The sequence below is a fragment of the Capronia epimyces genome, assembly GCF_000585565.1.
Source record: "Capronia epimyces CBS 606.96 chromosome Unknown aczIQ-supercont1.1, whole genome shotgun sequence".
In the NCBI taxonomy this organism is placed as follows: Eukaryota; Fungi; Ascomycota; class Eurotiomycetes; order Chaetothyriales; family Herpotrichiellaceae; genus Capronia; species Capronia epimyces.
In genome coordinates this window covers 3,118,719-3,142,033 of record NW_006912904.1, presented here as the reverse complement: position 1 = coordinate 3,142,033, position 23,315 = coordinate 3,118,719, and the positions used below count along the sequence as shown (strand labels likewise).

General features: G+C 54.6%; 7 protein-coding genes across 7 annotated transcripts; 5 read left to right on the top strand and 2 right to left on the bottom strand.

Annotated features, from left to right (window-relative positions):
* Positions 1-169: 169 nt before the first annotated feature.
* Positions 170-2,128, top strand: A1O3_01148 (uncharacterized protein; the record flags this gene model as incomplete). Its single annotated transcript, XM_007731296.1, has 3 exons — positions 170-307; positions 374-555; positions 736-2,128. The coding sequence occupies 3 exons, from the start codon at positions 170-172 to the stop codon at positions 2,126-2,128; spliced, it is 1,713 nt and encodes a 570-aa protein (XP_007729486.1).
* Positions 2,129-2,741: 613 nt separating this feature from the next.
* Positions 2,742-5,420, bottom strand: A1O3_01147 (uncharacterized protein; the record flags this gene model as incomplete). The annotated part of the gene is made up of 2 exons (XM_007731295.1): positions 2,742-5,230; positions 5,387-5,420. The coding sequence occupies 2 exons, from the start codon at positions 5,418-5,420 to the stop codon at positions 2,742-2,744; spliced, it is 2,523 nt and encodes an 840-aa protein (XP_007729485.1).
* A 1,835-nt stretch (positions 5,421-7,255) lies between these two features.
* On the top strand, positions 7,256-8,413 carry A1O3_01146 (uncharacterized protein; the record flags this gene model as incomplete). Its single annotated transcript, XM_007731294.1, has 1 exon — positions 7,256-8,413. The coding sequence occupies one exon, from the start codon at positions 7,256-7,258 to the stop codon at positions 8,411-8,413; it is 1,158 nt and encodes a 385-aa protein (XP_007729484.1).
* Positions 8,414-9,707: 1,294 nt separating this feature from the next.
* Positions 9,708-11,474, top strand: A1O3_01145 (uncharacterized protein; the record flags this gene model as incomplete). The annotated part of the gene is made up of 1 exon (XM_007731293.1): positions 9,708-11,474. The coding sequence occupies one exon, from the start codon at positions 9,708-9,710 to the stop codon at positions 11,472-11,474; it is 1,767 nt and encodes a 588-aa protein (XP_007729483.1).
* Positions 11,475-13,392: 1,918 nt separating this feature from the next.
* A1O3_01144 (uncharacterized protein) lies at positions 13,393-15,936 on the top strand (the record flags this gene model as incomplete). Its single annotated transcript, XM_007731292.1, has 1 exon — positions 13,393-15,936. The coding sequence occupies one exon, from the start codon at positions 13,393-13,395 to the stop codon at positions 15,934-15,936; it is 2,544 nt and encodes an 847-aa protein (XP_007729482.1).
* A 740-nt stretch (positions 15,937-16,676) lies between these two features.
* On the bottom strand, positions 16,677-18,565 carry A1O3_01143 (tRNA-dihydrouridine synthase 1; the record flags this gene model as incomplete). The annotated part of the gene is made up of 2 exons (XM_007731291.1): positions 16,677-18,371; positions 18,440-18,565. The coding sequence occupies 2 exons, from the start codon at positions 18,563-18,565 to the stop codon at positions 16,677-16,679; spliced, it is 1,821 nt and encodes a 606-aa protein (XP_007729481.1).
* Positions 18,566-19,014: 449 nt separating this feature from the next.
* A1O3_01142 (NAD+ synthase (glutamine-hydrolyzing)) lies at positions 19,015-22,296 on the top strand (the record flags this gene model as incomplete). The annotated part of the gene is made up of 17 exons (XM_007731290.1): positions 19,015-19,146; positions 19,194-19,230; positions 19,295-19,401; positions 19,460-19,692; positions 19,757-19,784; positions 19,857-20,022; positions 20,110-20,173; positions 20,237-20,258; positions 20,330-20,980; positions 21,068-21,124; positions 21,232-21,291; positions 21,421-21,455; positions 21,543-21,588; positions 21,651-21,725; positions 21,796-21,921; positions 22,012-22,127; positions 22,242-22,296. 17 exons carry the CDS (start codon positions 19,015-19,017, stop codon positions 22,294-22,296), a joined length of 2,010 nt encoding a protein of 669 aa, XP_007729480.1.
* Positions 22,297-23,315: the final 1,019 nt, after the last annotated feature.

Genomic DNA, 23,315 nt, shown 5'->3' with positions numbered 1-23,315 from the left:
TTCTTCTACGCCCTGCATTCTTTACCCCGGTCGGCTCTCCGCTCTCCGCTCTCACCCAGTCCCAGTCCCTCTTCTCCTGTCCGGCTCCTATGATCCTATGATCCTCTGATCTCTCTCCGACGGCTCCTCCGACCGGCCTGGTAGCGAGAAATTTCCCTTTCCCGCCAATATGACGTCCATCTCGTTCCCGCCTGCGTATTCGCAGGAAGAACTCGACAGACTCTACCCCAAAGACCTTGAGCTCCGTCTTGTGCAGGTCCTTCTCCGTCACGGTGAACGCGCTCCGGTGTCTGCCCGGTTCGGCAATGTAAGTTAGCCAGGTGTCTGTCCCATTCATTGCCTTGCAAGTGACTGACCATGCCGTCCCCCTTAGGCAGGCCTCCCCGCATACTGGCCCTACTGCAACGCCGCGCAACGACTGCGATCGGTCGCCTTGACACCTGAAAATGATGTGCGGTGGGATTCCTTACAATGGCGAAGAAGACTGGAACGATTTGGCCACGACGACGGTCCGGTCGTCGCTGCAGGCCCGGCGGGGGAGGTGGATGGTATTTGGTAGGCAGCACTCGTGATCACTCCCAACACTACAGGCTAGATCATAGAGCACCATTGTTACCGGCACCGTTGTACTCCTCTCCTCCTCTCCTCCTTCATCCTCTCCTCCTCCTCTCCTCCTCTCCTCCTCTCCTCCTCTCCTCCTTCGTCCAGAGACCAACTGACATGGTGTCTGCTCAGCCAACTAGGTGAACTCACCGACAAAGGAAGGGAAACAACATACCAGCTGGGGACGCGTCTGCGCCATCTCTACGTCGACCAGTTGAAGTTCATGCCCGCTTTGATCGCCAATGCCGACTTGATCTACCTCCGCGCAACTCCCCTTCCTCGCGCCCTCGAATCCGTCCAGCAGACCTTCTGGGGGATGTATCCCTTGACTGCGCGCACGGCTGCCTTTCCTGCTCCTACCATTGTCACGAGAACCCCTGCCGACGAGACCCTCTTCCCAAATGACGGCAATTGTCGACGCTTCGCCCAGTTATCTCGTGCATTTGCGCAACGGACTGCCGACCGATGGAATGACACTGACGATATGCGGTACATATCCAAATTGATTGGAAAGTGGATGCCTGAAAACTCCAACAAGCAAGTCGCTGTCGACTCACATCCTCGGTTGTCGGGCGTGATGGACACAATCAATTCCACCCTCGCTCATGGCCCAGAGACACGGCTGCCCAAGGAATTCTACGATGCCAAGTCCCGCGCCATCATCGATCGGATTGGCGTCGAGGAGTGGTTTTCAGGATACCATGAAAATCGGGAATATCGCATGCTCGGGATAGGATCCCTGATCGGCGACATTATCGAACGCATGACTTCCAAGATCGAGGGGGCGGGCCTCAGCATCAACGAAATCGGCGGGGAGAATGGTCGCTTGGGTCTCGGCCGCGGTGGCGAGAAGGGCATTCGGTTTGCTCTGTCTGGTTGTCACGACACCACTCTCGCCAGTGTGTTGACAAGTCTGGGAGCGTTCCAAGATGAAAAGTGGCCCCCTTACACAAGCCATATCGCCTTTGAGCTGTTTAGAAAGAAGGATGCGAACGTCTCAGAGTCTGGTGCAGACGCCAACTTTCTCACACCTACAATCCCAGCCTCGACAGAACCCCAGTCTGAGAAGGACGCAGCGACGAGACCTGGTGTGTTCGCTTCTTTCCTGGGTCTACGCTCTCCTACAAGTTCGTCCCCACTTGAGTCTGTGTCGGCGTCGTCGTCCAGTCCAAAGTCGTCACCTTCACGCTCGTCCCCTTCGACCATCTCCCCGGCACTGCCGCCGAAGGATCTTATTGCCCGAACTCCGTACAGTGAGCTTTCGGAGTCACAGAAGGCACGTTTGGATTCGTACTATGTCCGTGTTCGATACAATGATCGCATCATGAAGGTTCCGGCATGTGCAAAGCCCGGAAATAACTATCGAGGAGACGAGACGATTTGTACGTTTGAAGCGTTCAAGCGCGTGGCAGATGGCTATGTACCCAAGAATTGGAAGGCCCAGTGCGGCGAGAACCTCGACAAGCCTATTGCGGGTTTGGATTCTCCGCCGCAGATAGCTGGGCAAATCGACGAAGGATTTTGAAGCAAAGCCAGGGAGAGAGATGGCTCGGTCGGGTGGGCATAAGCATCTTATTTTGCGGGACACATGCGAGTACGGATGGCTTGGGGCTTGAAGAAAAAGGGGATCAGGGGGATGCAATCTGCCCAAAGCTACTTGAACGTGTGTCTTTCAACCACAGACAGTGCTGGGTTGCGTTCTGAGCTTCTGAGCTTCACAGCGATACGATATCCTGTGCTGTGCCTTCTTAAGGAAGCATCCAAAAAGCAACTCGTTTGAAAGGAGTTTCTCTTGGAAAGAGTTGAATCCAGTCACATGGTAAGAACCGCATCCGGACCGGTTAGGATCAGTACGGCCGAGTTGAGCAATCAAATCTATGCAGTGCACATTCAATTCTAGGTGCTCTACGGAGTATAGTTGAGCCCTTCTCACTGTAACTGTAACCATGGAGTGAGTGTCTGTGTCTGTTGAGTATAACCACGGGGGTGAGTGTATGTGTCCGTACATGTGACTGTGACTACGAGAGTGGGTGTCGGTGACGGTGACCACGAGAGTGAGTGTCGGTGACTGTGACCATACGTATATATGTAGATACGTAGATACATACCTAGGTAGATGATACATACACCAGTTGCGATTACCACCTCCAATATCTTGCCTGTTGTACATGCTCCGGATCGTCAGGACCGGTGCGCGAATTGGGCTGGACACCACCATCAGCACCATCACCATCGAACAGAGCCTGCTTATGCTTGTGGCCTAGTCCCAATCCTAGTCCTGCTCCCACTCCCCCTCTCACTCCCGCCCTACCACCCCGACTAGGAGTATCAATCAACTTGTCGGTCGTGTCCTCATCGTCATCGTCACCAGTTCTGTATCCGTATCCGACTCCGACGCCGTTCCCGAAGGGAGACGAAATCTCAATGTCAGTGTCCTTCTCCCTGTCAGTGTCCCTGTCTGGCTCAGGAGGATCGAGAATGCTCTCAAACACAACCTGCCCGTCCACACTGGCTAAGGTCCCTGCATTGAAGCAGGAGGACGAGGACATTAGGAACGGACATGGCTTGAGGTTGGGTTTGTTGTTGTCGTTGTCGTTCTCGTCGTCTTTCCTATTTCCGCTTTTGCGCCTGTCGTCGCTATTTCCGCTTCTGCTCCCGTAATCGTCTTTATTTTCGCTTATGTTGCTGTCGTCGTCTTTGCTATTCCCGCTTTTGCTCCTGTCGTCGTCTTTGCTTTTCCCGCTTTTGCTACTGTCATCACACAAACACTGTGGCAGCCAACAGCCGGAAAAGTTCGTCGACTTGCTTGTGTCGAGCGGAATCAGACCGCTGATGGGCGGAAGCGTCTCCCTGCACCATACATAGACCCGCGGGCTCTTGCGCGCCGTCACTATCAGAAGCACGTCGGGAAGCCAAGGGTGCCATAGGGTCTGGCGGACAGCATGGCTGAAGATCAAGACGGTGTGAAGGTGTGAGTGTGGGTGTGCTAGCTTCCACAAGAACAGTGTGCGAGGGGCCGAGCGAAGGCGGGTGACGACCACCGTCTGGTCAGAGTTGATGGCGACCATGTCCACCTGGCTATCCCTCGCCTGATCGGCTCTCGACTGTGCCGTGTCAGGCTGTGACTGCGACTGTGGTTGTGTGACCTCGAAAATACCTGTATGCCGCGTGAATTCCGGGGCCGACGATCTACTAGACCGGATAGATGCCGGCCCGGGCCTGGTCGAATCGACTCGTCGGCCTTCTTGCCCTTGCTCATGCTCTTGCTCTTGCCACACGAATGCATGCGATCCGTCAACCAGCTCCGGGTGGCTGAAGCTGGCCAGTGGCTGGGTGACCATGCTTCCCGCAGGCAGCGACCGCACCAGCACGCGCTTCCGCCCATCTGCGACGGCTTGGATGGTTTGGTGGATTCGGGTCTGGATCGGGCTGTCGATTGTGGCTTTCGCTGTTACTGTTGCTGTTGCTGTGGCTGTGGCTTTCGCTTTCGACCACTTCCAGAACGTGACGCCCACGCCTTCCATGTTCAGACGAAGAGCCCCCTTGGTGAATGGAGAGTCGAGGTCGGGCCCGAGCGTCGCCGAGGAAATGTCCAGCTGTCTCAGAGCGTGGCCTTGCGCCGTGAAGAAGCAGATGCGGGCCCCGTATGCGGGCGAGTCGCAGACAGCCAGGAGAGGGTTTCCTCCAGAAGGACACCAGGTCAAGTTCTGGGCGTCGAGGGTCGGAACGTCGAATGATTTGTAGGTGATTCTGCTGTTGTGGTTGTTGTTCTTGTTGTATTTGTACTTGTTGCTGGTGCTGGTGCTGTCATTGTTGTCGTAGTTCCCCTCCTCTTCCAGCCCGAACACACTGACTCTGTCTTGACTCCTATCCCGGCGCAGCAGTGCAAAGTACCTGGCGTCTGGGGAGGCGGCAAAACTCCTCGAATCGGAGAACTTGACGTGCGCAATCTCGTCGCGCTGCGGCTTGACCAGACTTAGAATCGCGGCCGTCGTGCCGAACTCAAACATGACCAACGCATGCCGATGGTCGAAGACATACTCTACCAGGCTGAGCTTGCCGTACTGCGTGCCTAACTCGTAGTCGGCGAGGATGTCGGGCTTGGTCATCGTCATGGTCGTCTCGTCATGGCCACCTCTCGACAGCATCGGACTGGGACTGGGACCTGGAAGGTCGGTGCTCACGGCCACCACGCGGCTGCCGTTCGAGAGTAACATCCACGTCCATGTCGTGCCGACGTTGCTCCTAGATGTCGTGTTCGTGTTGATATTGGTGTTGGTGTTGGTCTTAGACCGCACTTCCGCACTGGCCTCGTCAGACGAGGTCATGGTCTCCGGTGACCAGCGCAGAATACTGCATTCCTTCAGGAATGGCCGTGTCGACGTCGACGTCGACTTCGACACTTTGACCTTGACGGCGGTGATGTATCGGTGTCTTCGACCGTGGGCCGCCTCGGCCAGGTTGATCAAGTAGATGCTTTCGTCTGCGTCTGCAGCGATCACGGCCAGAAACTTGCCGTCCGGTGACACGACAGGTTTCTGCAGGGCTTTGCCATCAGGGAAGTTGTCAGCATGGGGGTCTTGGGTTTGGGTCTTGGGTTTTGAGTCTTGGGTTTTGGGTCTTTTGCCTTTTGTCTGAAGAGAGGACAGTGCGAGGCAGCTTGTGAGCCTAGTGAGGAGACAAAAGACAACGACCGGCCTTGGGCTTGGTCTTGGGCTTTGTGCAGGCCCGGTTGGGTTGATGGGAGGTTGGTGGCTGAAAGGGAGCAGGGAACATGACTTACTGCTCGCAATGATTTCTGGAATGGCATCCTCCATGGCGCCCACAGGATGAAGTATCTAACACAGGCACCTAGTCAGGGTCAGGTACTTGGTGCTTACTTATCCCTAACGATGGGGCTCTGTCCTCGTCCTCGTCCTCGTCCAGTTGGCCTAAAGGCTCCTTGCATGGCAGGTATCAGGTATACAATATTTATAGCGGTTATTGATTCAGAGAATGATCCTGGTGCGATGACTGGCTTGTACTGAGTAGCTCACTGCATCTACATATACGCAGCCATGGCCCATCCGTCGCCAGTAGTCTCAGACGCGTGATAAGAAAGACGCGCCTTGGTGGGACGCGAGTTCACGTGACAATGACAATGACGATGCTATACAGCCTGACTCCACGTGACACGCCCAGCACACACTGGTGATGTGACGACGACACGGTTATCTGCTATTGCTACCTAATTACTGGCGACTTGGAAGCTGGCATTCCGACATCCTTACCAGGTGCTGTTCTGTCTCTGGTCCAGATGATCGACACCGTCCATCAGCCAATCCAGGGTTCTCAGCCTTATCACATGCACAGCTTGCTCACGCTCATGTGAATATCCATCTCTTCAGCCTGTCTTGGACTCTTGACTTCCGATATCGATGTCGTGCAAGCTTCCTTCTTCCTGCAGACTCGAATGTGGCGGGTCAGCTCGCAGATAGAAGATGTCTGCTCTGGTACTATAATACTATGGAATACTCTGACCCAAGGTGACTACGCCCGGCTCGACCCCGTGGATTCTTACTAGCGACACCTCGTATCCATATCTATATCGACTGGCTCAGGAGAATGCCATCAGCATCAACTGCTGGAACCTGAATATTGAATGTGGCAGAACAGTCAGCATTGGCCTTTATCAGGGCGACGATGCATTGCTTCAACTCTTCCTTCGGTCTGCATCAAATGGAGAGTGCCAGAAGAGAAGAGGGAGGAGAACTGCAAAGACGCTAAGTCATCAGTCATGGCTATTCAATCATCAATCTGCAGGGAAGTCGGCCGTCATCGTCCCACCCCGGATTAATGATGAATAGCATCCTCTTCTTTATGATCAAAATTTATTCGTTCTCCAGAGGTGGATCATATATTGTCAATGTCAACCCTCAGTCGTTCAAGATCCCTCCTCGCGAAGGACTTCGTGGTATGCATATGGTATGTATATGTATACTCATTGTATATATACATACTATATCAATCTTGGACTACCTTCCTGTTGGCAAGGTATGCCCATCGACTTTCCTCTCCCACTCAGGCTTTGTGAAAGATAAAGACAACATAGAGACATTAAATGCCAGATCCTCTATATGTTGTGTCTGCTGTCGTGCTATTGGATACTGTCCCGTTCACGGCTCAGGCTCAGGCTCTGTGACCATGAGTACGACAGACAATATTGCGCAGCGCGCCCTCCTGAAACTCCAGCCGCATTCTCTGATATCCGCTCCCCCCTACGACACTGACACTCACACTCGCTTAGTCGTCGACAGCCTTTCCTTTCGTGGCGCTCAAGCTTGGCAGCGCTTTTGGATTCATCTTGCCCACGACGGGGTTTTCGACCTTTCGACTTTTCCTCTTTTCCTCGACAGACAGCCACCACACTGACCGACTGAAGAAGACGCAGAAGAGGCAGCAAAGTCTTGAATCTTTCTCTCTTGTCAAGCAAGCATCTTTCTATCCTCCTGTCCTCCTGTCCTCCTGTCGAGCCTCCCCTGATACTGCGGATCTGAACCTGAAAGATCAAACTGAAAAGGTATACAGAATCCTAAAACGGTCTAGCGTTTGCTAGTTCCAGCAGAGCCACCAACGACCCTCGCCCTCCTCCTCTTCCTCTTCCTCGTCTTCAATGTCTCTTCCTACGGCCAACCAACCCTCTGCGTCGGGGCCGGGGGCTGGGGGGACGTGGCTCCAAGAGCTACTCCAGACCCCGCCCCTCCAGCAGTTCGTGAGGTTCGGCCTCCGACCCACAACACTCGACGCAGAGGCCCGAAGCCGAATCGAGCAGGTACTGGCTGTCATGAGTGCTAGAGGCAGCGTTCAAGAAGCAATGTGGTACCTCGAAGATTGTGGATGGGACGTGAGGACAGCTGTGACGAAGTACCATGACGACGAAGCAGCGCGCATCGAGTCCCACAGCTTTGAATACCATGACATGACACGAAAAGCGAATGCCGTCACACCGGCCAACTACCATCAGGGAAAACTGGAGATTCAAATCACGGTCAATGTGGGCAACCAACAACATGTGTCGACCTTGGTCTTCCCGCGATCGAATGGCTTTAACCCCAGCGATGCCAACCATTTGCGCGCACTCAACCAGTGGAGGGGGGACATGGTCCGCTGGTACCAGGACCCACCCGGCGCCGCAGAGAAGACATTCACAGACTACACGGTCTTCGAGGAGCGATTCGTCCGCAATCTTTTTGCCGACCGAGACTACGCGGGTAGGGAAGGCCCCGGGTTTCCCCAGATCCTAAAGGAGTTCAACGCAATCTTCCAGGCCCGATACCTGCCAGGCTCTGTTCTTCCGTGCGGGCCCCGGAAGCACGGCAGCATCGCCAATCTGGTCCATCGGAAGTGGAAGCAGGACACGAACCCCAGCCGTTTGACGCACGAGGCCAACCGTCTGGCGGCGGAACGCATCAGACAGATTCGGCTAGAAGAGCAGCAGGCATACGACAGGCTAATGGTCCATGTCACTGCTAATGTCACTGCCAATGGCACTTCCACCGTCACTCCCTATGTCACTGCCACTGTCACTTCCACTGCCAATGTCACTGCCGGCGCCAATCTCGCGGCCAATCCCGCCATCGCTGCCCCTGCCGCATCAGAACTTGCATTGGAGGAGACGGAGCAGCAAGACCACGCGCAGCCTGGGCAGCTTGATCAGGCCAGCACCGACAACCTCCCGCCGAGACAAGCTGGTCAATCCCGCCCCGGGGACTCTGATGGGGAGGAGATGTCCGAGGGACAGCCAAGCCGGAAGCGCCAGAGGAGGGGGTGAGCCGCCATTTACCGATCGGACCGAACTTGCCTCTGGCGCGAGCCGCCATTTACAGACCGAACTGAACTGAACTTCATCGCCCGGTACAGGATCTTGGGCTCCATGAAGATGACGGGGTCGGGCGACTGCAGGACCGCCGGAAGCAGGAGGCCTTTGGCCTGGACTTGTAAAAACGAGGCCAATCTGAGCGAGTCATCAAACATTTCACCGAGGAGAGATTTCTTTTTCCCTTTCTGTTTTCTTTTTCCTTTCTTTTCCCTGTTTTCGTCGGGGGAACACCCTGCATCCTAGGACAGGACCTACTCGCAGACGGCAGGAGCTCTACTGGAGTCCAGAGCTACGAATCAAAGGAATTGAGTGCCTGAGATCAACCTGACCTGCACCTAGCGTCCTATCCAGTTGCAACCAAGTCTACATGACTGCAGCCATGGCACAACTGTTCTCTTGTTGGCCTTCCCTTCAATCTGCTTGGCTTTGTGATCTTCTGTCGCCGCCCGCTGTCTCTGTCTTTGTTCACTTTCCAATTCCCAACCCAGCCTTGCGAAATTGACTGTAGGACCCCACACCTCAAGAATGATAGTGACAGCGCCGTGGTATGGTCTCCAGGTTGTTTGCTGCAGTGCTAACGATACCAGATACCACAAACTCCGCAAGCGGAAAGGCCAAGGCTGCATGGCCGGGGGCAAGGCTGGCAGCCAGCCAAGACCAGTAAGGGGTCAGTGCCTCACATTCCACATTCCAGCCACCGCAGTCAATTCCGCATCGAACACGGATCACTGGCATGGCAGACAATCAGGTAGATGGGGACAAAGAACTCTGGAGGGTGCCAACGTCTGTATTTTGGCTGCGTGCAGTTGAGGCAAACTGATTGCTACACTGCAGAGCAGAGTGCACCAACATAATGGCCAGACCTCTGCCCTTCGCCCTTCTCAGGTCTGTTCTTGCCTGCGCCAGCGGATCTGATGTGCTCGAGGAATATATCAGTCACAGTCACCCGGCAACAAAGAGGAAGAGTGTTCGTGGTCTGTCTACAACGCTCACGCGTCTTTGATGATCAACGCCGACACGAGACTTGACCGCATACCGCATGCGGAAAGATCAATCTTCCGCAATCGGAATGGCTGCAACTGATCCGGGGTCGCTGTCGCAGGTGCAGGTGTTCGACTACAAAATGTCGTCGATGGCTCATCGCTCAAGCTCGGCCGGTTCCCTTCCTACAAGCAGAAGCAGAAGCAGCCGGCAGGCGTTATCTAACTAAATATACTTGTACTCTGCCACTAGTAACAGTCGCAAGATGGCCAACAATCCGAACCAGAATCCCAACCCCAACCCGGGGCTCAACCGACGTCTGCCTGTCGCAAGACTTGCTGCCTACCCGGCGAATCAACAAGTCCAGACTGCACCTCAGGGAGCGGCCGAGCGACAGCATCGGCTGGAGGCTCTCCGGCGCCAGCTCCGGTATCCGCATGCGCTGGCGGACTCGACATTGCGATGGCACCTCAACCGCACCAACTGGAATGTCAACCTCGCGGCGCGGTCGTTCTGGGAGGACCAAAACAACCCCAACCCCAATCTCAATTCACAGCAGCGGGCACCGCGCAACGGCGTGCGACAAGCCGTCACGGTTGGGCGGGAGCGTCGCAACATGGTCCACGACCGACTGGTGGCAGAGAGGGCCCGGACCGGGGCGTTGCCAATGACATACGCCGAAATGGCCCTGATGCACAACGACAACCAATGGGGCTCCGACGAGGTGGCCACGGACCTTGTTCGGCGCCGCGGAAACTACCATGACTTGCGAGAGCGGGTCCAGGGGTATCGCCTGCCAGACCTCCGGACCGACATGCGCGATGAGCGGCTGGCGTTGCTGATCTCCATCACCTCCACCAGCAGCTGGTACTCGGCGCGCGTGCTCCTGGAGCGACACAGGTGGGATCTGGCGGCCGCCATTGACGAGTGGATGCGACTGGGGGAAGTGCCGGCGGCGACCGTGCCGAAGAAGAGGAAGCGGAATGGCCAGCACGTGCCCCGATACGACGACGGCGGAGAGCGGGTGGGGGATCCCGACCGACCGCGGCGCGTGCTGGGGACCTGGTTCGACTTCAACACGCGGCCACTGCCGGCGATGCAGGCGAGCAACTTCATCGACCAGGCCAAGAGCAAGCCGCTAAGTGGGAGGTCGAAGACGAAGGCGAGCGTGGAGCGGACGACGGCCGGCCCGGGCAGCCAGCGACGAGTAGAGTCGCAGCGGGCGCCGGGCGGCACGCGCATCGGGGTGCGGCGCGGCCATATCATCGACGAGGTTCGATACGAGCAGGCATACGTCGGGGTGCCGGACGCGAGCAAGCTGCGGTTCGAGTACATCCAGAGGGGCCTGTACCACACGCGACAGTACACGGGGTCGTTCCGGATCGGGACGCGCAACGTGGCGTTTCGCTGGGACGACACGGACGACCCGCGACTGGCCAGCACGACGGTCGAGTTCGACTGGTACGACGCCAGCCACGTGTCGAAGCTGAACAAGTGGCGGGCCGACGCGTTCCGCAGCATCACGGCCGAGGACCTGCGCGGCCACCTGGTCGAGTTCAACAAGTACGAGGACGCCTGGCTGGTCGAGCAGGAGGCCATGCGCAACGAGGAGAAGTTCTACGAGGCCGCCAACCAGGATCCCGCGCAGCAGGCCGTCTCCGACCCGGCCGCCTACAACCGCGCCGCCACTAACTGGGGCCCCAACCGCGCCCGCGCCCACTTCCCCGTCGGCATGACCCAGGCCGAGCTGGCCCAGTTGACCCAGGCCTTCAACGCCCAGTTCGCCGGCCGCTCTGCCTTCGTCAAGCGCGTCGAGCGCTTCGGCCCCGATCCGGATTCCTTCCGCATCATCCGCACTGATTACGTCGTCAAGGATCTGTCGGCCGTCGGCGAGGTCCCGCGGCCTGCCCGCACAGACTTCGCCATCAGTCAACAACGCCGGAGAATCAAGACCCTGGCCAAGCATTTCATGCTGGGCGGACAAGCTGCCCAAGACGACGAGGATTCCGATTTCGATTCGGATTTCGACTGATCTCTTCGTTGTATTACCTAGGTAGGTATTGAGGTGACGGTGATCTCTTCCTTGTATACTACCTAGGTATTGAGGTGGCTGGTATGGGTGTCGAGTCCTCTATCGATGAAAGCGGAAAGCAAACACTCAAGGTTATCAAGCGCGTAATACATATCATCTTAGAGGGTCCTTGTATTCAGGGTGCCCTCCATTGCTAGAGTAGCCTATAGATTGTTGGGTATGTATTGTCTCGTAGGTATATGTCTGTAGTGTTATGTATATCTTCGTGTGCGGCAGTATCCCTCCCTGTCCGTCTCTTATTATTCAAGGCTGGCAAAATAGGGGTTCTGTCGCCAAGACCTCTGCCCGCCTCGCCAAGACCTTGAATCTCGGGTGCCAACTTCAACTCAACTTCAACTTCAACTCAACTCCCAAATTCCAACTTCCCACTGCAAACACCCTCCAGGACCGTGTGGCAATCGTCACCGGTGGCTCTGGAGGCATCGGAGCTGACATCGCCTATGAGCTGGCTGTCCGAGGAGCCAACATTCTCATCACATACAACAACACCTTCAACTCTAGTGCCTTACAAGTTACCTAGCAAACACCATGTCTAGCCGGTCTGTTCGTCGACTTCTGTTTCCCATTCGAGATGCCTTAGCTCGCCCCATTACGGTGGCATACAACCACTGCTGCTGTCAGGGCGATCTTTCTCTCTCTCTCTCTCTCCCTCTCTCTCCCTCTCTCTCTCCCTCTCTCTCTCTCTCTCCCTCTCTCTCTCTCTCACCGGTCTCACTATAGCTATACCACAGCAATGACGGTGAAGGTAGGGTCATGAGAGGCGAGACAAAGAACAAAGAACCCCCACGTAGATGGAATCGAACTATCGGTCGACAGTCGCCGCAGTCCTCAGCAGGCTTATATCCATCGATACTCCTTTACTGCGCTCTACCAACTGTCCAAACTGCGCTGCCTTGCTGACTCTGACTCTGACTTGGGTCCCACGGGCTCGTTGGAAGATTTAGACGATGTTCGCTGAGCCCCAGAGGTACAGGTACAGGTACAAACGGTGGAGCTGGGGAGGCGGAGAGGTAGGGGTGGGGTTGCGGGTGGATGAATCAGGCAGACAGAAGAAACGACGCGACGGGGCCTGTGAACAAAAAGAACACAGCTCAAAGGATGCAAACGCAGCCGCAGACGGAGATGCAGAGAGGCTCGACCGCCCTAGCGCAGAGCAGCGCAGCCAATCTGCAAATCTAATCCAGCACAGAACAAAGACTCGATCGCGCCAATCTGGCACAAAGACACGGTCATTCAAAAGGAGGGTTCTATCGAAGCTGGGCCCGTCCATTGTTCGATCTCCGACTTCCCTATGGCTCGAGGGCGGGCCTATCCTTGTCATTGTTCCAAGTCCAACTCCCCATGGCTGTGTATGGCTACAACCTGCCTCGATATAGCCCCAGCGTGGTCAGGGTCCATGGAACCCCCGGCCCTGCCTCACTGCTTACTGGTCAAAGGGCGGTTCATTGTTGAATGGATTCTTTATGCACTTCGATCTGGACCTGTGGGATCTTGATCATGCGGTATATATTCCCCGTGTTTCCGTGGAGTCCGACTCTCAACTCACTCGGACACCATCTTCCTCCTCAACTCATCACTTCTAGGTTGACGCCCCATCGGGTACCAACCCAGCATAGGATCCGTACTGAACTTACTTTCAAGTACTGGTTCTTTTCCTCTTCGTTACAGCAACGACTGCCCCCTTACCCTCACCCTCACCCTCAACTTTGCCTTCAGAACAGTGGCTGGTACACTGCTTACTGACCAAGCAAACGATAGTAGACAATACACCTCAAAGCACTCTTGAGGATTCTCCTATTAGGATCCCCTCCATCCACATATATCTATCTATATATATACCAACATCCACCCATCCACAATGGCTTCTAGAGGACAGAAACGTCCTCGGTCCGCCTCGGACGATGGCGACGACAACACCAACACCAACACCGCCATCCCTGCGCCTGTCATACCCTCCAGCTCGACTGCCACCACGGCTATCGCTAACCCTTCGACAGGACCTCATTCCGCAACTGCCCTAGCAAATGCCCGGAATGCCATGACCCAAGCCTTGCTGGCTGAAGTGGCTCCCCCCCATTTGCTCGACTATTTCCTCCTCCGTACCAATCTGGACGTCAACCTCGCAATCGCTCAGTTCCGCACTCATAGGAACACCGTGCTGACGGCAGGGACGACCTATCCTCTACCAAGCAGGCCAGGACCGGCAGCATCGTCCCGTCCAACTACCGGTAAGGATGGCCAGGGTGATAAAGACGGCGGCGCGGCTAAGAAGGACACTGGCAAGAAGGGCCCCAAACCAGGTAAGAACGACAAGGGTAAGGGCAAGGCCAAGGACACGCCTAGAAACAGCCCGTCCAACCCCTCCAGCGGCGGCGATAGCGATGATGACGATGATGACAACGATCCAGATAAGATCCGTCATGGAATCAACAACGAAGCCCAGCGCCGAAGAGTCGCTGTCAAGTTGAGGGATTACGTGCAAGAGCACTACGACGATACCGACGAATTTAACAAGCATGGCTTAAGCCCGACCGAAGCAATCTTCCTTCTGGTGCTCTATGCATGGGACATCAAGCAGATCAAGAAACACTACAACAGTATTGGTAGCATGAGATGGCCCATCTACCGCCGGTATGACCACATGAGAATCCCCATTGATCTCAAGAAGACCGACAACAAAGACGTGAAAAAGATGAAGACCAAGGACCAAGACGAGCGTCTCGCACTGCTGATCGAAGCCACTGGTCGCTCGGACTATTACAGCCTGCGGCGCTTCCTGGAAGAGATGGAGTGGAATCTCGTCGATGCCGTATCTATCTGGTTCAGCGTCGGAATCGAACCCTACAATGGGTCCATGCCCAAGGATAAAAGTCACAAAAAGGCCGCCGACGATGACGACGACGACGACGACTACAGTGGTCTCCGTCGCGACACGGACGGATACGTCGTTGACGCACCGTCAGGCAACGCATGGGAGGCGGCACCCGTGGACAATGATTGGGATGCAGACCGGGAGACCTTCGAGCCGGCCGACAAGGACACTCCGGAGGTCGAGGTTACGATGGCCGACGACCATCTGATTCGGACACACACAAAACGCGAGCCTTCATCCGTGGTTAACGAAGACCGTGAAACGGCGGCGGCGGGCAAGCCCAACCCGCACAAAATGGTCATCGAGGTGATTCAGGACGGCAAGTACAAGTACAAACACTACCACGGCGGCTTCGACTGGCCCGGGGCCAACAGTTCGGTGATCAAGGCGCGCAAGGACCAGCCGGCGCGCAACCAGCCGTTCGACTGGACCAACCAAGACCACCTCAAGCTGTTGAACGCCTGGCGTCGTCAGAACAACCGACGCATCACGCAGCAGAAGAACCGCGAGGCCAGCCAGGAGTGGACACATAAGGAAAAGAAGTTTTTGTACAACTTGAGCAAGAATGAGCTGAAAGAGTTGATGCGTTTGAATCCTCGCATGACCAGAGACCAACTGCTCCCGTTGAGAGTGCCGAAGTCCGTGAAGGATGAATGGGCGAGCAAGTTCAATGCGAAGTTCACCGGCAAGCCCCCTCCGGGGGCTCCGGCGGGCACGGAGCCGCGAAAGGACCGCTCGGCAGCTGCGTTGATGACGCAGAGAAACCGATCGAAGAGAATGATCAAGGATTTCAAGTGTACGCGAGATTTTAAGTTCTTTGAAAGAAAGGCCAAGGCAAGGATGAACAGAAAAAAAGGGGCTGGTGGTGGAGACGACGACGACGAGGAGGACGAGGATGAGAGTGACGCTACCACCGTCTACAGTGACGATAGCACTGACTCCGGTGACGATACCAGCGACGACGATGACGATGACGACAACAACGACAACAACGATGATGGAAACGACGGTGTCCTGGGTGACAATGTCAGGGTTACTCGCAGTAGGAGTGCACACAGCCAAAACACTCCCCCTGGAAATGCCCCCTCTGGCAGCGGCAAGGGCAAGGGCAACGGTAGCGGCAGTGGCAGTGGCCACAAGCGCAAGAAGCTCCGCACCACCGGCCCTACCGCAGCAGGCCGGCCCTGGGGGGTTCCAGTCAACAGCGTGCAAACCGCCGAACCCGAGGACGTGGATATGCAGGATGCCGGACTCGACATCGACGACGACGCCGTAGCGGCAGCCCAGGCCATGACCGAGCTCGCTGGCCAGGAGCCCAGTTCCAACGCCGCCGACGTAGCGGCAGCCCAGGTCTTGACCGAGATCGCTAGCTCCTTCGTTGGCCAGGAGCAGGAGCCTGGTTCCAATGTCGACTCTGCCACCTCTGGAGCGCAGCTGGATCCGACTTATGATCCTAACGCCACCGAGTCGGATGCCGATGCGACCAACACAGATCCCGAATACCCCAGATCCGAGGATGAAGAGCTATGAGTTCACCTTGGCCAGTTTGACGGGACAGGATGCTGATTGAGGGTCCCGAGTTGTGAGATCATTGTCGGTGTTGGTGTCTTGGTGTTTGTCGTTGTCGTTGTCTTTGTCGCTGTTGTTGTCCCTGTCCCTGTCCCTGTCCCTGTCCCTGTCCCTGTCCCTAGTACAAAGTTGTGAGTCTTATTGTTGCGTTTGTTGCTGTCGCTGTCGCTGTCGCTGTTTAAAGTTTCAAGCTTGTTCCTTTGTCCAGGTCAATCCTTATGGCCAACGCTGCGCATGGCATGGCCAAGGGTGTCGAGAAAGCAAAGCGCTGGACGCATGCATTCTGGGACTTGGATATTGTGCAGAGCAGAGCAAGACTTGGACTCTGGACTCTGGGCCACATGTATATCATATCATATGTATATGTAAGGGCTCGGAACATAGCTGTACTGCATTATCAAGGTAGGTTGAGGCGTAAGGTATGTGTGCATAGTATGTACATGTACATGTATATAATAATTAAAACAAATTGGTCTTGAGCGAAGAAAGGGAAATAGACACATGTAATGTACGGAGTAATTAGTTTTCTCATCGATTCTCGTTCAAGTTGTACCGTCAGTACTGGGACCATAGGTAAGGTAAGGTATGTGTGTATATAACATAGGTATCACTTCATTTCTATTAAGGTTGTACAGTACAGGTATGACAGATCACTCCGGTTGGAAAATTGATTCTATACTTGTTCTATTCCAGTTACAGTCTCAGCCACAGACCAGACCGGCCTTCGGATTCGGCAGTTCGCCTGAGGCCGTAGTCGGGTCTGGCCCCAGGGGTTGTTCCGATCCATTCACATTCCCATTCACATCTACAGGACTGGTGTGTTTGTGTTCTGGTCGATCAGTCGTACCATCGACGCCGTTCCTCTGATTGGGAATGGGATTGGGATGGTCTGCCTTCGCCTCTATTGCCTCTGCCTTCACCTCGGCCTCAGCCTTCGTCTCGGCCTCAGCCTTCTTCTCAGCCTCCGCCTCAGCAGCCTCTCTTTCTTGTGCAGCCATCCTGGCCTTTAATTCTTTCTTGCTGAGTTGCAAAGACCCCTTCTCAATGGCCTCCTCTGGCAGTGGCCGGATGTACGGCTGACACACCCACCAGGGCCTCTTGTATATGGCTTCTGTCTTCTGTCTGGGCGTCGACTCGGCTGCATTTTCAGGCGTGTTTTCTCCCGCTGATGGCAGAGCCGTGGCTGTTTCTGCATCTGCATCTACATCGGCTGGCTGGCTTGCAGAGGGCTCGTGGTCTTGGTCAAGACCTTTCCGCACCGCTGCTTCGACCATGCTCAGGATCTTCTCGAACTTGGCCACCTCGCCTGACTTCGTTTTGGCAAGTGTGTCGCGGATGTCCGTGTGCTGGGCGAGCATGGGTCGGAGAAGCTGGAACAAATGGGCCTGCATCGACTTGAGGTTCGGGCTCGGGCCCACACTCTCTTGCACATTCCGCTTTCTTTTCTTCCTCTTGGGGCCTTCGTCTTCCTCCTCCTCGACCAGTATCGGCTGGGGGGTATCGTCTCCGGTCTTGGGATCGCCGGGGATATACAAGGGAGCCCGAACTGGTGGGTCTTGCTCCAGACAGTATTTGTAGATAATGTCCAGATAGCGCCTAAACACAGCGTCCAACCGGTATCCTCCTTTGCCATCACGCCCGTACCAATATTGTCGCGGATCATGCTCCTTGGGTGGCTCAGAAAAGATAGTGGGATCAGCTAGGTTGCCTTCGGCGCTCATGATGCCGTCGGCTCCGGTCGCGGCCAGACAGGTTTCGATATCTCCCGAGTTGAGGATGTTCCCGTTGGCGAAGAGGACTGTCTCAAGGGGTAGGTTATCTCGTAAATACCGGATTGCCGACCAATCTGCAAGCCCTGTCTTATGGCCCTTCTGCTCGCGCTGCCGGCCATGGACGGTCAGAATGCTTGCACCCGCCGAAAGAATCATCTTCGCGTACTCGAGCGTCTTCTCTCGAGTTTCCAGAATCCTCATTTTGGCCGTCACAGGAATGGACAGCTCCTTGTGCAATGTGTTGATCAACTTATAGATGGTGTCCCAGTCTTCTTGTAAAAATGCACCATAGTGGCCAGACCTGGCAATTCCCTGAGGACATCCGAGGTTCAGGTCCACCGCGTCACAGTACGGAGCGACGTACCGCGCAGCTTCCAGTAGCTCTTCGGGCTTGTTCGCGCAGAACTGCACGAATAGAGGTCTGTCGAATTTCGGGTTCCCGTCTAGCCAAGGAGGTGACGGAGACTTCTCCGTCGAGGCCAAACTGCTCTTCGTGGGCTGGAAATGGTCATCGCGGAATCTGGCAGAATCTTTGAACAGTCTTGCGTGGAACATCGGACTGTAGGCCAGCATCGACTTCGACCGCTCTTTGTCTAGGTAGGACCGGGTCAGGAGTCTCCAAGCCTGTAGGACGAGTCAACACATATGTCGAGCAACAGGGTCGAGGGAGAGGGAGCGAAGGTGGGACGGACGAATTCTGAGCGATCGACCATGGGAGCCACGATCACTTTGGGGCTCCCAATACTCTCGTAGAAAGCCCTGCCGGTCAGCTTTGGGTGGGAGGGTTGGCTTGCGCCCGCGGAGGCTGTCTCGGCCATGATTGTCATTGTCGAAGGAAGGATTCGTCGTTGAAGCCGCTCGAAAGTTGTCCCAAGCCGATTCACGATCCGTTGGGACATATGTGCAGCGGCATAACGGTAGCAGGATGTTATTGGGACTTCATCGCGGCCAATTATCCACGGTCAACACTCTCATGAACATGGAGACTGGAATGGGACATGCACATCCCGCGTGAGAATTAATTTCTTGAGATTGCATTTGATACAGGTTGTACTCCGCCGTAATTTGCGGTCAGGGAACTGGAATCACGGGATCAAGCTCTTATCGCACGTGACTGACTGAGCCTTATCGTGCGCCTTGTTGCTCAGGCACAGTCACAGTCTCTTTGGTTAATAAAATCAAGTACTAACTTGAACGTCTCCTCCGAGTCGGCAACTCCCAGTTGCAGCAGTATTAGTCTCGGTACCAGTACCAGTTTTAATTCGGCATGACCTTCATCACCGTCGCTAGCGCCACGCTTCCCAGCGTGCCGCTGGACTTCCAGGGGAATCTTCAGAGAATCCTGGAAAGTATCCGACTTGCGAAGGCCCAAGGAGCCAGACTTCGCACTGGACCTGAAGTAGGATGCCTTACAAAAACAGCGAGAAACGAAACTGACTCTATCAGTTGGAAGTTCCTGGTTATGGATGTCTCGATCATCACCGTAAGTCAAATACCCGCCTTCCATTCGGACAGCAAGCTACGAGCTGCTGACTCCGACGCCACAGTCGAAGGTGATACCTTTTTCCACAGCTGGGAGGTAGTTGCCCAGATTCTCAACGATCCTGTGACGAAAGATATGCTCGTCGACGTAGGTATGGGCGTGAGACATCGGGTGAGTACCTGAGCACCACGATCAATCTGACCCGTCATCTGCTAACAGCCTGGGTGAGAATGTGCGTTACAACTGCCGCATTCTGCTTACATACCAAAAAATCTTCTTCATCCGACCTAAAATGAGCCTTGCCAATGATGGACTGTACCGGGAGGCCCGTCATTTCACAGCTTGGGTCAAGCCGAGAACGGTTGAAACGTACTATCTTGAGCAGATCATACGCGACATTACTGGACAGAAAACTGTACCAATTGGAGATGCGGTGCTTTCCACATTAGACACGTCCGTGGGGTAAGTCAGATCCTTCGCGGTAAGAGGACTCTTCTGGCTGGAATACTCACCGTGAATTACTTAGCTGTGAGACATGCGAGGAACTTTTTACTGTAAGCGCCTTCATTGGGCTCAGTGCTCAGCCCATTAGTTGCACGTCGCACCCGAACTGACTCTTCTTGAAGCCACTGAATCCATCTACCCATATGGGACTCAACGGCGTGGAAGTCATTGTCAATTCAAGTGCCTCCCACGCCGAGCTGAGGAAGCTAAACACGAGACTCTCCCTGATCCAGAATTGCACGCGGAAGCTTGGAGGAATTTACATCTATGCTAACGCAACTGGAGTTGGTGAGTCCTTTCAGTGCACTTTTCCGTCATCTGATCCAGAAGCTCTCCTACGCCGGCAACTAACCTCGGCTTGAACGAGCTTGCCAGATGGCGAGGCCAGAATGATGTTTGACGGCTCATCAATGATTTTGAGCAACGGTCGTGTGATGAAGTGAGTTACCGCGTTTCGTTTTCAAGAGCTTGCTTGTTAGTTTGCTAACTCTAACTTATCAAGCCAATCCGCCCAATACTCCTTGGTAAGCATACACTTATAGTCCAGACCCAAAGTCTGATTACCCACGATGAGAAGGGACTGACGCCAGAACAGAAGCCTGTCGAGGTCATCACTGCGACAATTGATCTCGAAGAGGTCCGCAGTTACAGGAGCAGCATATCGCGAAACGTACAAGGCGCGGCGCAGCCAGACTACCCCCGTATCGACTGTGATCTATGTCTATCCTGTCCCGCCGACGAGGTTTTACTCTCAAACACCTTGCAACTGTCGCGAGAAATTTCGCTCCAGATTCTCGACCCGATGGAAGAAATCTATCGAGCTGAGGCGGCATTTCTGTGGCAGTATCTCACCCGCTCGAACGCTGCGGGCTATTTCCTCGCTCTTTCTGGAGGTCTCGACAGCGCCACCGTCGCGCTCTTTGTTTTCGGCATGGCCAAGGTGGTTTTAGACTCGATCAACTCAGGGGACAGCAACACACTGGCGGATTTGCGTCGAATTACGGGCGAGCCAACCCTCACCGTCAAAACACCGCAGGACATTGTAAAGAGGCTCCTGCACACATGCTATATGGCGGCACAACACAGCGGGGACCTAACGAGATCGCGCTCCAGACGACTAGCCGAGAGTATCGGTGGGTATCACTCCGACGTCAACATCGACGGTACTGTTGCCGCACACGAGAAAATCGTGGAACAGGCCTTGAACTTTAAGCCAAGATTTCAAGTTGAGGGAGGAAGCCGTGCAGTACGTGATATGTGATATCCTCGCCTCTTTCTGTTGCCTGTTTTTTTATCTTATATGATATAGATACTAACCAACCTGTTCACATAGGAGAACCTTGCAAAACAGAACATCCAAGCTCGAAACAGAATGGTCATTGCATACGAGGTGAGTGAATTAGTATTAGGAGTTCCACCCCCAAAAGAAGGGGCTCCTTCACTCACTTTGACCTACACGTGTGGACATGACAGTATTAACCGGTGTTTTTGCAACAGATGGCGCAGCTTAGCACCACAGCTCGGAAACTGCCACGGGCTGGTGCAAGTCTACTAGTCGTGAGTACAGCTCCTACAACCTCTACCGCCCCCAGGGCCAGCACTGCGGCGTCGGTCATACGATGTGTTTTCTGTTTTCTATTTTCTACGCCATTCAAACAATGGAAATAATAACTGAGACGTCGATAGATGTCATCGGCCAATGTCGACGAAGCTCTCCGAGGGTAAGCTTTCCCTTTCTCTTTGCCAATTCACCACTGTCGAGTGATTTGGTAAAGGCTCACACTCACACTCACACGCGTTTGTTTTAGGTACTTAACCAAATATGACTGCTCGTCTGGAGACATTGCGCCATTGGTGAGTCTCTGCGATCTCTCTCGAATTAGCGTGATCAAGCGCCTAACGTTGCGGTCTTCCAGGGGAGTATATCGAAATCAGATGCCCGAGCGTTTCTGGCCTGGGCACGTGAGAAGTGGGATATGCCGATCATAACGGTACGGATTTGCATGCAGATGACCTACAAGTCGGTCAAAACCGAGTCGAGTCGATGCTGATTGTCTCTAGGAATTCATCGATGCGCGTCCAACGGCCGAGCTTCTGCCCCTTTCCGCTGGGGAGCAAGACGACGAATCCGAGGCTGAGATGGGACTGACCTATGACGAACTGAGCACTTTTGGAGTTCTCCGCAAGGTACGTCTCTCTGCTTGGGTTCCTTGGGTTCCTTGGTTCCTTGGGTCCTTGGGTTCCGCTTCAGAATTCGACGTCTAACTTGGATGACAGGTGGAAAAGCTTGGCCCGTGGTCTTGTTACTTGCGACTCTTGATTGAGTGGCAAGATCGGCCTGGATTCGGGCCTCAGCAAGTAGCAACCAAGGTCCAGCGCTTCTTCCGTTACTAGTAAGTCACTTGCTTTACTCTATCCTTCTATCCTTCCCTTCTATCATTCTATCCTTCTCTCCTTTTCTACATGGATTCAGGCGCTGAGAGGGATCACCATGTACCACGTCACAGTCCGGATTGGGGACTGCCATCCATGGATGAGATGCTCTGGGCGTGGTTCATGTGATGCCGGACTGGGGACTGCCATCCATTGATGAGATTCTCTGGCCGTTGTTCATCTGTCGCCTCGCCTCGCCTCGCCTCGCATTGTCGCTTTCTACCATACCCGCTATTCTATTCCGCGCCCATGCTGACAAGATTGCCACTGCCAGTGCGATGAATCGGCATAAGAGTACTGTCCTCACGCCGAGTGTCCACATGAGTGCATATGTAAGTGAAATGAAGTGAAGTAATCGATGCTCGATGCTCGCGTCTACTCTTACTCTTACCGGTCAGCTGCTTACGGTGCTGTAGAATCCCGATGACAATCGTCATGATCTAAGGCCGTTTCTCTACGTGATCGACTGGCCGTGGCAGTTTAATAAGATCCGAGACCACGCCAACGCTCTGGTGGATCGCTTAGCCGAAAGAGAGGGTAAACTGGCGTCGTGAGAGGAGAGAGGAGAGAGAAGAGAACAGAACTGGTTATGTCGCTATCTTTGACTTGATGAACGAGCGGATAGGGATAGTAGTTCAACACTGGTCTGAGGAGCCTACACACACACGAGAGAGAGAGAGAGAGAGCGCGCGCGCGCGCGTGTGTGTGTGTTTGTGTGTGTAGGTGGGCGGGTAGGTGGGTGGAAAAGCTAGTCCCATCTCTCAACTACACCCAGGTACTGTTTACCGTTTACTGTTGTCAAAGGTCAAAATATTCCATGTTCTTGCTATCAAAGGGGTATAAGGGGAGCCTACGCCCAGACTATATAGGTGTGTCTATACCAGCCTTCTGTTTAAAGAACAAGGGTAAGGCTGGGAATGCCTAAGTTAGTGCCTAAATTAGTGCCTAAGTTTGACAGCTGTACGGTACGTGCATCAATATCAATTCAATTCATATCAATTCCATTCGATGCGCATCGCATCGCCATCGACCGAGGCCCGTTCGTTGCGGACGTGAATGAGGATGCGGATGCGGATGCGGATGTCATCTTTATGGTGTCCGGTGTCTGGGGTCCGGACACGCCAATCTCTCACTCAGGGCTTAGGGCT